Source organism: Ranitomeya variabilis, chromosome 1, assembly GCF_051348905.1.
Source record: "Ranitomeya variabilis isolate aRanVar5 chromosome 1, aRanVar5.hap1, whole genome shotgun sequence".
Classification (NCBI taxonomy): domain Eukaryota; kingdom Metazoa; phylum Chordata; class Amphibia; order Anura; family Dendrobatidae; genus Ranitomeya; species Ranitomeya variabilis.
Window position 1 is genome coordinate 297,217,777 of NC_135232.1, and position 15,901 is coordinate 297,233,677.

At 42.5% G+C, this 15,901-nt stretch overlaps 1 protein-coding gene across 2 annotated transcripts in view; it reads right to left on the minus strand.

Moving 5' to 3' along the window:
• The window catches only part of GRK3 (G protein-coupled receptor kinase 3), a 357,635-nt gene that overhangs the window by 108,938 nt on the left and 232,796 nt on the right, over positions 1 to 15,901 (minus strand). For both annotated transcript variants that reach the window (XM_077295516.1, XM_077295507.1), the window contains exon 3: positions 14,615 to 14,688. In XM_077295516.1, the coding sequence (XP_077151631.1) occupies positions 14,615 to 14,688 (74 nt within the window). The remainder of the gene's footprint in view (positions 1 to 14,614; positions 14,689 to 15,901) is intronic.

Sequence of the window (15,901 nt, forward strand, 5' to 3'; positions counted from 1 at the left end):
GCTTCAAACCATACAGTTTCCATGTGAAAAAATACCGTAATAATAATAAGACTGCATGTTTTATGGATGCACTTGTATAAAACATAGTGGATGACAGAGCTTTTCAGCAAAAAGACAACATGAAAAAAGTATACTGAAAAACACTGACCCTACAGGGAACAAATGGGCACACTTTGACCTCCTATTGGGTTAATGTTGGGCTATGGATAGGATTAACAGAAAACTGGGAGCTTTCCCATGCTAAACCTAATGCAGTCAGAACACACCCCAAGATCACTTTCATACGTGGAAGATTCAAAGCCTGAGCAAAGGCCGCAATATCAGAACCACTTAATAATAGTCTGTTGAATTCGGGTCAGGAAAATCCCGGAACAGCCTAGACATCACCATCCATACGCCAATCGTGAATGTAAGATGTGCAAAACAGCCCAAAGTTAGATAATGGCTAAATGATATTTACTTGGGACTTGGGGCTCTTCAAAGTCATATCAAAAGACTAATATCTGATAAAGAAATGCTCTTCTGACTGAGCTCGCCTTACAACTTACACAGGAATACATTAATACAAAAATATGCAGAGTCATGCTACAATCCAACAGATTTAGAAGTTCATTATGTAGGAAAAATGCCCAAGACCGTTGAGTAATTGCTACTAAGTGACAAGCCGAGAATCGCAGTGAATATCATTGGTGACATATTGGATTGTGAGTTGTTTTGATGTTTACTGCCATAACAATCTAGACACTAATGAACTCCTGGTCCGTTCCCACTCTTACTTGTGAGCAGCTTCAGTTTAATAAAGCACAGGAGACATTACGCTGGATTAATTCAATTTCCCAAGGCTGAGAAGAATGCACGCTGGCACACAAACTGGACCAGATGTAGAGGTCACGATGAGCTAGAACAATATAGCAACATGTTGATATTCTAGTAGAAGGTCAATAGAAGCAATTGGTGGACTTGTCATAGCATAAGGAAATAACTGCAAATAAATATTTACATTGAATTAAAGGGTTATTATCAACTTGTCTTGATCAGCACACAGCTTTTCTGCCTCTTTCATTTCATGGTTCATTTCATGGTTTTTAGGGGGCGGGTACTCTTCCTTGATTGACAAATGTGGTGACTAGCAGAACTGTGGTGTTATTAAAACTATAAAGCTCAGCACAAGTTCTGATGCACATTCAGATACCAGCAGTTTGTTCAACAGTCTACATTGCCATCACTATATTTACACAGGGTTAACAGGAGATATGAACAAGCACACAGTTCCAGAAAATGAGAGCCGTGATTAGGAAACCTGCTCTGAAAGCTCATGATGGGGGGGGGGGGGGCTGGTGATTTTGCAAAATTTGTAACAGCAGCTTGTCAGGAGCTGAGGTTGAGCAGCTTACTGAAGTATAGAAGTCAATGGGATGGAGAAAGCAGGATGGGATGCAAGGAGTTAACTCCTCTCCTGGAACTTAGCTACTGTGCACACTTGGCCAGGGCAGACACTAGTGCTCACACTCCATAGAAGTTACTGAGCAGATAGAAAAGGCAAGTAAGTTGCATACTTGCTTATTTTCATGCTGTCTAACAAACAATTTAATAATATGAGAATGCCCCTTGAGGATGAGGCAAAGCTAAATGTGCTCAATTTTTACATTTATAAACTTAGAAAGTGTTAATGTTATGCTGTGCACTGAAATACAGTACAAGGTCTGGCAAGCTGACGTAAAATCCTATAACTATGTAACAGACAGAAAGAAAGCTATTCCTTTGAGTTTTTCGGCATGGTGTCTTTATAACTATCCCTGGTGTAACTTTCACTATTTAAGCTATAAATACTAGAAGCCAAAATGTCAAACTCTTTTTGATCTAGCACCATGGCCATACATTGCAGAAAAAAAAAAATTCTTGTTACTTTGTGCACTGCATTAAATAAAAGGAACGGAAAAGAAACCCCAAATAAAGGTTTTAAATATTAGTGAATCCTGCTAAAAGTGATGGGATCCACTGCCTTTGCGGGAGTGAAATTTGTGGGGTAGCGAATGCTGCCGCCCTTCATGATTTTGAGGAGAGGGAGTCGCCACCCCCCGTCCTGCCTCAGCTCTGCCCACTTTGTCAGAGCGGATATAAAAATGGTGCGAAAACGCCATCGTTTTTGCTCAACCTCACGTTACACGGACAATTGCGACAATCTGCTGAAAAAGCTTTGATGAATCGCCCCCTATGTATACAGGAGTGAGGGGCTTCCAAATGGAAGGACCTGAAGAATGGTCAGTACACTTCTATTAACCACTTCATGGCTTTTAAAGCCTGCAGCAATTAAAAGAAACTCAAAAAGATAGAACATGCACAAGTCGTTTTGACATTACAGTGCATGAGTTCATTATTTTTAGCATTTTTTAAGAGCTAGTTCAGAAGGATTTTGGAGCAGACGCACCTCAAAAAACGCAGTGTGCACATTCCCCAAGGTATTGCAGTAGTCCTAGTGGTGTAAAATATTTCATATATTTATCTATGAACATGGATATACAAATACAAGGGCAACCCTTGGCAATTTTTATGTTCTTTTGTGACAAGTTAAGACACACTTACCTTGTAAAATATATAAATATGCAACATTTCTACAAAATTAAAATACATTATTAAATTTTGCTGGTTGAATCTGTTAAACATGCTAATTAAAATTCCTTTTAATGGGGTGTGCTACCTATATTATTAATATTTTTAATCAAACATAATGGGAAGCAACAGTGAAGTCTGATTAAATAGAAGCATTATTTTCCCCTGTGGTTGCGTACTGCAAAAACAGATGCAATAAAAGTGGCCTAGATTACAGTATACTGCACCAAAGGGTACTTTCTTCTTGCAATCTAATACGAAGCGCAAGGAAAGCCCAAGATTCCATCAAGTTGCTTGGTAACCATGGGATTCCCCGGGCACATGTTGGTATACAAATACATTAGTGTGCAAGTGTAGTGTAACTGGTAAAACAATCAGATTTAAGACCTTATTTTCTAAACTACGCATAAAAAATGCAAACCTTCGTTGACATTTAGTGTATTGTAGGTTACAGCTAAATAAGTCAATGTGAGAAAACAAGACAATCTTTAAAAAAAAAAATAAAAAAAAAGGAAAAAATTGAGTAAACACAAGCCTTCTCATTCTTTATTACTGGTGTTACTGGCCAGAATGTAGAAATGTCTGGGCTACCACACATCTTGACCATGCCAAAAATGTAAAATGTGTCTCCCATTCTCTGTCTATTTTTAACTGCTAAACCAGAGATTTGTACAAACAGGGCCTCTGGAGTACGCCACCAAAAACTGTGAATGTCTCACCAATAAGATTAGCCTCACAAACAACAGGGAGCATCTTGCCAGTATGGACAGCCTCACTAACTAGAAGCATCTCACCAGTAAGGACAGCCTCACCAACTGGGAGCATCTCACCAATAAGGACAGCCTCACCAACTGGGAGCATCTCACCAATAAGGACAGCCTCACCAACTGGGAGCATCTCACCAATAAGGACAGCCTCACCAACTGGGATCATCTCACTAATAAGGACAGCCTCACCAACTGGGATCATCTCACCTGTAAGGACAGCCTCACCAACTGGGATCATCTCACCAATAAGGACAGCCTCACCAACTGGGATCATCTCACCAGTAAGGACAGCCTCACCAACAACTAAGAGCTTCTTACCAGTTTTGCTTTACTCAACAACTCCAAAAGGAATCACCAGTAAGGTTTGCTTCACAGTATGGATTCAGCTTTTAGTGTATTAGGTCAGAAAACTTATTACAACATTTTAAAAAATAATTATTTAGATCCTTGAAATAGATCATTAAAAATACCTTAGAGAAGACTGTACCTACAAGTATTTTTATTTATTTATTATGCATTGCTTATATAGCACCATCACATTTTGCAGGGCTTTACAGACATCCATCATAATGATCACTGTCCCTACTGGGGCTCACAATCTAAATCCCCTATCAATATGTATTTGTAGTGTGGAAGGAAATCGGATAGCCCAGATAAATCTCACGCAAACACATGGAGAACATACAAACTCTTTGCAGATGTTGTCCTTAGTCAGATTTGAACTCGGGACCCCAGTGCTGCAAAGCAACAGTGTTAGTCACCGAGCCACGGTGCTGCCCAAAAGTACAGTTGAAGCAGGCTTGCTTGGGCCAGTAGCCCTTATATAGTTAGTGATTAACCCCTTAACGACCGCCGATACGCCTTTTAACGGCGGCCGCTAAGGGTACTTAAACCACAGCGCCGTTAATTAACGGCGCTGTGGAAAAAGTGAATAGCGCCCCCCAGAGTCGGATTTTCTCTGGGGTCTCGGTTGCCGAGGGTAGCCGAGACCCCAGAGAACATGATTCGGGGGGTTTTTACCGACCCCCGAGTTGCGATCGCCGGTAATTAACCGTTTACCGGCGGTCGCAACAAAAAAAAAAAAAACGCGATTTGCCGTTTAATTTCTCTGTCCTCCGATGTGATCGCACATCGGAGGACAGAGAAATGTGGTCCCCGATGGCCCCCAATAGCCCCCCAATACTTACCTACCTCCCCCGGTGCTCCTCGTGTCTCCCCATGGGCGCCGCCATCTTTTTTCCGGGAAAAAATGGCGGGCGCACGCGCAGTACGCCCGCCGCCCGGCACCCGGATGTTCTTTGGGGTCTCGGCTGCCGGGGGTAGCCGAGACCCCAAAGAACATGATCGGGGTCGGTTTGCACCGACCCCTGCTTTGCGATCGCCGGTAATTAACAGTTTACCGGCGACCGCAAAAAAAAAAAAAAAAAAAAAAGCGATCAGTTATTTCTCTGTCCTCTGATGTGATCGCACATCAGAGGACAGAGAAATAGGGGGATTCGGGGACCCTAACATACTCACCCGGGGTCCCTGGGTCCTCTTCTGTCTTCTCCTGCCGGCCGGCTTTTTCATCATGGCGGGCGCATGCGCAGTGCGCCCGCCATCTGCTGCCATCTGCCGGCCGGCAGGAGAAGACAAGTTGGGGCTAAAATTAGGGTTAGGGTTAGGGTTAGAGTTAGGGTTAGGGTTAGAGTTAGGGTTAGGGTTGGGGCTAAATTTAGGGTTAGGGTTAGGGCTAGGGTTAGGCTACTTTCACACTAGCGTTTTTTGGCTTCCGTCGCAATGCGTCGTTGGAGAAAAAACGCATCCTGCAAAAGTGCTTGCAGGATGCGTTTTTTCTCCATTGGCTTGCATTAGCGACGCATTGCGACGGATTGCCACATGTCGCATCCGTCGTGCGACGGATGCGTCGTGCTTCGGCGGACCGTCGACACAAAAAAAACTACATGTAACTTTTTTGTGCAACGTGTCCCACATATTTCAGTGCCACGTGCCACGTATTTAAGTGACACGTGCCACGTATCAAAGTGCCACGTGCCACATATTTCAGTGCCACGTATCAAAGTGCCACGTGCCACGTATCAAAGTGCCACGTGCCACGTATCAAAGTGCCACGTGCCACGTATCAAAGTGCCACGTGCCACGTATCAAAGTGCCACGTGCCACGTATCAAAGTGCCACGTGCCACATATTTCAGTGCCACGTGCCACGTATCAAAGTGCCACGTGCCACGTATCAAAGTGCCACGTGCCACATCTTTCAGTGCCACGTGCCACGTATTTAAGAGACACGTGCCACGTATCAAAGTGCCACGTGCCACATATTTCAGTGCCACGTGCCACGTATTTAAGTGACACGTGCCACGTATCAAAGTGCCACGTGCCACATATTTCAGTGCCACGTATCAAAGTGCCACGTGCCACGTATCAAAGTGCCACGTGCCACGTATCAAAGTGCCACGTGCCACATATTTCAGTGCCACGTGCCACGTATCAAAGTGCCACGTGCCACGTATCAAAGTGCCACGTATCACGTATTTCAGTGCCACGTATTTAAGTGACACGTATCAAGATTTTCCATGGAGAACAGACACCCAGAGATATGTCTGCTCTCCACGGCTGCAGCAACACACTGACAGGAGCCATAGTTCCTGTCGGTGTGTCACTGCGCATGCGCGAGCGAGTTTACCGGCGGTCATTGACCCCGGCACTCTCGCTTAACGGCAGTGCTGCGTGGGAAAGTTCAACGCAGCTGTACTGCTGTTAACCGAGACGCCGGAGTCATTGAACTCCGGAACAGTACGCGATACACTGCTAGGAGCTTCGCTCCTGGCAGTGTATCGCCGGAGAGCAGCCGATCGGCGTGGGACACTCGTTTTATGGATTCTGCGGACAGGGAGTATGGATTTGGTTTATTATTTTTGGATTTTTTCCTGGAGGATCGAGGGCTTCGCCTACAAGTGTGCTGTTGGTGAGTATATACTCTGTGTTATATGTTGTATGTACTGTGTGTCATGTATGTGTATTGTGTGTAGGTGTTTTGTGTAACTTTACAATTGTGCTAAGTCGCCGGACACAGGGACAACTCTCCCATCCTAATACCGGATGGGAGTAGTAGTCCCATACGGCGACTTAGCACAATGGTGGCACTAGCGTCGCATGGGGACACACACACGCACACACACGCACACACACGCACACACACACACACACACACAGAAGGACTCCATGCTGCTTCACTGGGGGGCGGGGGCTTCCCTCTTCCTGTCCGACGTCACGTCCGGTCCTGGGTGTCAACCCCTCCGTACAAAGACGCCGACACCCAGGACAAAGGCGCTGTGTGTGGAAGGTAATATGGGGCCCTAGGGGGATACGCAGACACGCCGCTGCGTAAAGAATTGACATGTCAATTCTTTTTACGCCGGCGTGTTTGCAGACAAAAGCGCCGCGTTTTTTTGCGGTGTGTCTGAACGGCAAAGTGAATTTCTCATTCACTTTGCCGGCAGACGAAAATGACATTGCGCATTTTTGAAAAGCGCCCGCAAAATAGCGCTCAAAAATGCGCTATGTCTGAAAGTAGCCTAAGGCTTCTTTCACACTTGCGTCGGTTGGGATTAGGGTTAGGGGTGTGTTGGATTTAGGGTTTTGATTAGGGTTATGGTTAGGGTTGAGATTAGGGCTGTTTTGGGGTTAGGGTTGTGATTATCGTTAGGGTTGTGATTAGGATTATGGATCGGGTTGAGATTAGGGTTAGGGCTGTGTTGGGGTTAGGGTTGGAGTTAGAATTGGGGGGTTTCCACTGTTTAGGTACATCAGGGGGTCTCCAAACACGACAGCCAATTTTGCGCTAAAAAAGTCAAATGGTACTCCCTCCCTTCTGAGCTCTGCCGTGCGCCCAAACAGTGGTTTACCCCCACATATGGGGGATCAGCGTACTCGGGATAAATTGGACAACAACTTTTGGGGTCCAATTTCTCCTGTTACCCTTGTGAAAATAAAAACTTGGGGGCTAAAAATCTTTTTTGTTGGAAAAAAATATATTTTTTTATTTTCACTACTCTGCATTATAAATTTCTGTGAAGCACTTGAGCTTTCAAAGTTCTCACCACATATCTAGATAAGTTCCTTAGGGGGTCTAGTTTCCAAAATTTGGTCACTTGTGGGGGTTTCTACTGTTTAGGTACATTAGGGGTCTGCAAACGCAACATAACGCCCGCAGACAATTCTATCAAAGTCTGCATTGCAAAATGGCGCTCCTTCCCTTCCGAGCTCTGCCGTGCGCCCAAACAGTGGTTTACCCCCACATATGGGGTACCAGCATACTCAGGACAAATTGGACAACAACTTTTGGGGTCCAATTTCTCTTGTTACCCTTGTGAAAATAAAAATTTGGGGGCTAAAAAAATCTTTTTTGTGGGAAAAAAAATATTTTTTATTTTCACTACTCTGCATTATAAACTTCTGTGAAGCACTTGGGCATTCAAAGTTCTCACCACATATCTAGATAAGTTCCTTGGGGGGTCTATTTTCCAAAATGGGGTCACTTGTTGGGGGTTTCTACTGTTTAGGTACATTAGGGGTCTGCAAAGGCAACATAACGCCCGCAGACAATTCTATCAAAGTCTGCATTCCAAAATGGCACTCCTTCCCTTCCGAGCTCTGCCATGCGCCCAAACAGTGGTTTACCCCCACATATGGGGTACCAGCATACTCAGGACAAATTGGACAACAACTTTTGGGGTCCAATTTCTCTTGTTACCCTTGTGAAAATAAAAACTTGGGGGCTAAAAAATCTTTATTGTTAAAAAATATATATTTTTTATTTTCACGACTCTGCATTATAAACTTCTGTGATGCACTTGGGCATTCAAAGTTCTCACTACACATCTAGATACGTTCCATGGGGGGTCTAGTTTCCAAAATGGGGTCACTTTTGGGGGGTTTCTGCTGTTTAGGCACATCAGGGGCTCTCCAAACGCGACATGGCGTCCGATCTCAATTCCAGTCAATTTTGCATTGAAAAGTCAAATGGCGCTCCTTTGCTTCCGAGCTCAGCCATGCGCCCAAACAGTGGTTTACCCCCACATATGGGGTGTCGGCGTACTCAAGACAAATTGTACAACAGCTTCTGGGGTCCATTTTCTCCTGTTACCCTTGGTAAAATAAAAATTTGGAGGCAAAAAGATCATTTTTGTAGAAAAAATGCGATTTTTTTATTTTCACGGCTCTACGTTATAAACTTCTGTGAAGCACCTGGGGGTTTAAAGTGCTCACCACACATCTAGATAAGTTCCTTAAGGGGTCTAGTTTCCAAAATGGTGTCATATGTGGGGGGTCTCTACTGTTTAGGCACATCAGCGGCTCTCCAAACGTGACATGGCGTCCGATCTCAATTCCAGCCAATTCTACATTGAAAAAGTAAAACGACACTCCTTCTCTTCCAAGCTCTGCGGTGCGCCCAAACAGTGGTTTACCCCCATATATGGGGTATCGACGTACTCAGGAGAAATTGCACAACAACTTTTGTGGTCTAATTTCTCCCGTTACCCTTGTGAAAATAAAAATTTGGGGGCAAAAAGATAATTTTTGTAGAAAAAATGAGATTTTTTATTTTCACGGCTCTACGTTATAAACTTCTGTGAAGCACTTGGGGGTTCAAAGTGCTCACCACACATCTAGATAAGTTCCTTGGGGGGTCTAGTTTCCAAAATGGTATCACTTGTGGGGGGTTTCCACTGTTTAGGCACATCAGGGACTCTCCAAACGCGACATGGCATCCGATCTCAATTCCAGCCAATTCTGCATTGAAAAAGTCAAACGGTGCTCCTTCACTTCCAAGCTCTGCGGTGCGCCCAAACAGTGGTTTACCTCCACATATGGGGTATCGACGTACTCAGGAGAAATTGCACAACAACTTTTGTGGTCTAATTTCTCCTGTTACCCTTGTGAAAATAAGAATTTGTGGGCGAAAAAATCATTTTTGTGAAAACAAATGCGATTTTTTATTTTCACGGCTCTACGTTATAAACTTCTGTGAAGCACTTGGGGGTTCAAAGTGCTCACCACACATCTAGATAAGTTCCTTGGGGGGTCTAGTTTCCAAAATGGTGTCACTTGTGGGGGGTTTCCACTGTTTAGGCACATTAGGGGCTCTCCAAACGCGACATGGCGTCCGATCTCAATTCCAGCCAATTCTGCATTGAAACAGTCAAACGGTGCTCCTTCACTTCCAAGCTCTGCGGTGCGCCCAAACAGTGGTTTACCTCCACATATGGGGTATCGGCGTACTCAGGAAAAATTGCACAACAAAATTTGTGGTTAAATTTCTGTTTTTACACTTGTGAAAATTAAAAAAAATGGTTCTGAAGTAAAATGTTTGCAAAAAAAAGTAAAATGTTAATTTTTTTCTTCCACATTGTTTTAGTTCCTGTGAAGTACGTAAAGGGTTAATAAACTTCTTGAATGTGGTTTTGAGCAGCTTGAGGGGTGCAGTTTTTAGAATGGTGTCACACTTGGTTATTTTCTATCATATAGACCCCTCAAAATCACTTCAAAGGTGATGTGGTCCCTAAAAAAAACATGGTGTTGTAAAAATGAGAAATTGCTGGTCAACTTTTAACCCTTATAACTCCCTAACAAAAAAAAAAATTGTTTCCAAAATTGTGCTGATGTAAAGTAGACATGTGAGAAATGTTATTTATTAACTATTTTTTGTGACATATCTCTCTGATTTAAGGGCATAAAAATACAAAGTTTGAAAATTGCAAAATTTTAAAAATTTTCGCCATATTTCCATTTTTTTCATAAATAATTGCAAGTAATATCGAAGAAATGTTACCACTAACTTGAAGTACAACATGTCACGAAAAAACAATCTCAGAATCAGCGGGATCCGATAAAGCGTTCCAGAGTTATAACCTCATAAAGTGACACTGGTCAGAATTGTAAAAATTGGCTCGGTCATTAAGTACCAAATTGGCTCTGTCACTAAGGGGTTAAGAGAGATTCTACAATTTTGAAAACCATTTTCATACAGCCTGGTATGGCATTCTGAGTTAATAGAGGACGTCACAGGTTCTTAGATGCTAATCTCCTGGCAGGAGTCAACTTTGGTTACGAAGTACCTTCCTCTCTTTGGAAGACTCATTCTGCATTACTAAGGCAGTGTGTCATGGGGCTCCTTTTAATATGTTATGTATTATTGTACCAATAAAATCATGTTTATTTTATAAAGTCAGCACTCCAATTTTCCTTTTTTTACATCCTTCAGGAGTTTCTTCTATACTTTTTCCTCACTTGATTACGACCTTAATGCGGATTATGTTGATCACATTGTTTTGATTTGTTTATAATCAGTGTTCCTGTGAATTATCTAAAATGTGCAGTAGTAAAGTCAAGACTTTTACTGTCTAGTTTCCCTACATAATATTCTATTGCTGTTGGTCCCAGCTTTGTGATTGCATTACTGTCAAAGTGACAGACCAAAGTAGAGTACTCACTTAAAGGAAAGGTGCCGCATTTTATTTTTTGTATTAAAAATAATTGTTTATATAAACAATTATTTTTCATACAAACTTCCTTTTTTTAACTTTAACATTTTTTTTATTATTAATTTTTTTTTAAGCCACTGGGCGCCGCCATTTTGCTTTGCAGGAGTGTAAGTGAAGCTGCACGTCACTTACACTCTGCATTTACGGCAGCCCAGGGCATAGAGATCTGCGGTCGGGAGGCGACTCTATACCTACCATTATAATCTACTCCCTGCTCTGGTCTGGCCACACCCCCTGAGCCGTCCACAGCACGGCAGAGGCAGGAGACCAGCGCCATCTTCCTGGAGCTGTGAGCTCCAGGCCAGCTTCCCAGGATGATCGCAGGAGCCCTGCAGTCATAGGAGGAGGAGGAGACCATGGACGGGAGGGAGAAGCACTCAGCAGGCAGCCGTGAGTATCAGTGGGGAGGGGGAGAGGGAATCTAATCCTCTCCTTTGTGGTGCTGACTCTGAGCAGTTATCTCCTCCCATGTATGTTACTGAGCTGTGTATCTACTCCTCTCCTGTGTGATACTGTCTGCTTAGCCATGCATCTAATCATCTCCTGTGTGATACTAACTGAGCTGTGTACCTAATCCTCTACTGTGTGCTGAGCCATGCATCTAATCCTATACTGTGTGATACTGTGTGCTGAGCCATGCATCTAATCCTATCCTGTGTGATACTATGCTGAGCCGTGTATCTAATCCTATCCTGTATGATACTGTTTGCTGAGCCGTGTATCTAATCCTGTCCTGTGTGATACTGACTGCTGAGCTGTGTATCTAATCCTCTCCTGTGTGATACTGTGCTGAGCCGTGTATCTAATCCTATACTGTGTGATACTGTATGCTGACCTGTGTATCTAATCCTATACTGTGCTGACCTGTGTATCTAATCCTCCTGTGGAATACTGACTGCTGAGCCGTGTATCTAATCTGCTCCTGTGTGATACTGACTGCTGAGCTGTGTATCTAATCCTCTCCTGTGTGATACTCTCTGCTGAGCCGTGTATCTTATCCTATCCTGTGTGATACTATGCTGAGCCGTGTATCTAATCCTATCCTGTATGATACTGGCTGCTGAGCCGTGTATCTAATCCTATCCTGTGTGATACTGTCTGGTGAACAGTGTATCTAATCCTCTCCTATGCATTCCTTTCCCCCCTGCATGTCTTTCCCCATTGCACACACAACTCAATGCCTGCGATAACAGGAGCTGCAGGGGTCATGCTGTATTATGGCATTATGTGAGATCTATATGACGGTATTATGTGATCTGTATGGTGGTATTATGCTTGATCAGAATTGTGAGAATTATATGGTGGTATTGTGTGTGATCTATATGGCGGTATTATGTAAGATCTATATGGCGGCATTGTGAGAAGTATGTGGCGGTATTGTGTGATCTATATGGCGGTATGCGAGAACACTGGCGGTATGTGTGATCTATATGGTGGTATTATGTGAACTGTATGACAGTATTGTGTGATCTATTTGATAGTATTGTGTGTGATCTATATGGCGGTATTATGTGTGATCTATATGGCGGTATTATGTGAGAACACTATGGCAGTATTATCTTCAGAAAGCGGACCCATTCTATGGTGGTTCTGGCTGAGCACCTGCACGCGGGTCTGGGGTAATAGAGGGGGCAGCATGACCTCCAGTTAGGTGCAGTCAGGGCTGGTGAGGCAGCTTTAGAGAGGGGTCTCATTTTTATCGTTACTATATGGCTACATTTCCCCCCAGCGTCACCCCAGACTGCGCCTGTCGTCTCACTTTCACACATCGCCAAGACAGGATCTGAGGAGCCCGACGTACCGACGCATGCTGTGAAAGAAATGCCCGACGTGGGCAGCGGAAGCAGTCTTACAATGCTTCCGCTGCCCCATTGCAAGGTCCGGGCAGGAGGGGGCGGAGTTTCGGCCGTGCATGCGCGGTCGAAAATGGTGGGACTCGACAAACAAAAAAAGTTACATGTAACTTTTTTTGTGGCGGCGGTCGCACGACGGTTGCGACGTGTGGCAATACATCGCAATGCGTCGGTAATGTTAGTCTATGGGGAAAAAACGCATCCTGCAGACAACTTTGCAGGATGCGTTTTTTCTCCTAAACGACGCATTGCGACGTATTGCAAACAACGCTAGTGTGAAAGTAGCCTAAGGCTGCGGTCACACTATCAGTATTTGGTCAGTATTTTACCTCAGTATTTGTAAGCCAAAACCAGGAGTGGGTGATAAATGCAGAAGTGGTGCATATGTTTCTATTATACTTTTCCTCTTATTTTTCCACTCCTGGTTTTGGCTTACAAATACTGAGGTAAAATACTGACCAAATACTGATAGTGTGACGGCAGCCTTACTCTGCAGTCACCAACAAAATGGCTGCTCACTGGGTTCCTGAATATCATCCTCTCATCCCTTAGCAAACACCCAGAAGGGGAGGAGAGGAGACATCACACAGGTCAGCAGACTCCGCCCATAATTACTGCAGTGCAGTAATGTGAGCTAGTTGTACACTAGGTTTTTCTGAAATTTCAGCAGCTGCTCCCCCTAGTGTTTAAAAGTGGAAATTCCAAAACTTTTCAAATTATTTTTCATATTTTACTAAATTATAAACAAATGATAATATTTTTTAAGAAAATGTAAACATTAATTCTTTACATTTTTACAATTGCTGTAAAAAAAATTTTTTTGATGGCACCTTCCCTTTAACTAAGTTCTCACTAGCATCAGAAGATCCATTGTCACTCCTGATTACAGGGCACCAGGAGGAATTTCTAGACCTCTACTTTTCCAATTGTTAACTTTAAAATGTTGTTTAGCTTGCTGGTATTATTGCAGGAATAAGGGGTCCGGGAGCCTCTGCTGCAGGGGAAGTAAAGCATTACATAGCACCAATTGGAATCTTAAGCAGATAACTACCATATAATAGGTAAAGTATAAGGGCCGTAATACACATGTTCGCCATGCCCAAAAGGGTAAATGGATATAGAGCCTTGTAGCCAGAAAAAAACAAGGTAACAAAATCATGAATCCATTTTGTCTGATCTCTTCTCCCCAAAAGCAGCCTATAGCCAAAAATCAGGAACAATATTAGTAATGACCAACAGGCAGCCCCGATATATGTCCACCAAGAGAAGGCAGTTTCATATGCTGCAGATGTCTTTTCCAGAATAATGATCAGACACGAGTGAACCGCCAAACCATGAAGAACAGAAGAACTTCACTGTAGTTTATACATTGCTGAACAAGCCAAACAGTAGAATTTTCTAATGAAAAAATTGCCTGTCGCTATTGAAGGCAGGCAATAACACTAAAAAGTGTTCAAGGGTGTAGATCTCGATTATGAAATGACCATAGGTAACAATGCAGATGGGGAATTATGTTTTTGATATGGATTTTAGTGCAGATTCAGAGACAATATCTTCGTCATAAGACAATCCATATCTTACTTGTGTGAATGTGCTTTTGGCAACACTAATTACCTGAAATGGAAAATTCACACTTTGACTCTCATCACCGCTGTGAGAAAAGTTCCTCCATAGAAATAAATAGCAAAAGGTTCTGCATATGTAGGATTTGTACTCTGATGTATGAACAAGAACTCAGAGTATCAGCTATTAAAATTATTTTTTTCCTGTACAAAATATTCTTTTTTTTTTTTTTTTTAGAAGACATCCATAAAAATGTAGTCATGCAGATCACATACCTCCTCATAAAACTTGAGTTGAGGGACACCTTCGTCAATTTCATTCATACAAAAGTCTTTGAACAGCAGGAAACCTTAAAAAAATAAGATAGAAAAAAAATTAATTAATTAAGTTAATTATACAATCTTTTCACAGAGCCACATGTTGTTATAGCCACAGTCCAGAATTAAAGGTAATTACGCCAATCACACATGGCTTACTGCCAAAATTAGTGTTTTATAATGTAATTCTGATGCTTCAGTTCCAAGTGATACATGTTGTCTCTGATGCTTGGTCTGAGCTCCAAATAAGTGGTTTACTGTCCACTCTGCCACATGAACAGTATTAGTATGGATTAGTAAAAGTGAATGTAATATGCTAATTATGAGCTCAGGGAGAACCCATAGATCAAGTCCTGCTCACAGTTGGTCCAAGGGCTGGTACATAGAGCACAATCCAAGGTAGTCCAATATTAGGCAATGTGCCAGTTTTGAGGAGTACAAAGAAACAAACACACCGTTAATATGACATAAGATGTACAGATGTATAGAACAGCATGGGGCAATCACGGATACGGGGTGTAACAGCGAATGCCGCAGCAATGAGAGTAGATGGAAAGTAGATAAACGCAGATTTACTATTTATTTTCTTATGGTGGTTTAATGAAGAACACCATGCTCTGATGCAGACATCTGTGTCATCGTAGTTACCAAGAACTAGCGCCATCAGAAGGGTTTCTGTACTGCAAATACTGTAACGTACTCATCAGTATAATCCCACTTGTAAAGTGATTTATTTGAAAGGTCTGGATTAGGATAATTGAATTAACAAAATAAAAAATACATACATTCTATATAATATACACTACATTTGTAGCCCTCGCCCTGAAAATTCACATCAGGATTGTCAACTTGACTTTTCATTTTTTCTGGCCAGTTTACCAAAAAATTACAGTGACAATTTTTTGGGAAAAACCAAACTAAATCATTATAATTATAAGCAATATATACCTACAGCCCATAATTCTGATATGAATACATCAGCTGCACTCACTATGAACTGTAAAATTATGACAATTAGTGAAAATACTCTGTATAAGTTTCTTCAGCTTAAAAAAAAAAAATCATGGATGCCTTATATTTGGTTATGGACAGGTAAAAAAAAAAAAAAAAGTGATTTTACAGACTGCCCTTAATTTCTGGATGGTTGTCATCCTTGATTCACATCATATATTCATTCAGAAGACAGCCATCTCTCACCCTATAAACAAGAGCGCTAGGCTGAAAGTTCATGTACAGGTGCTTCTC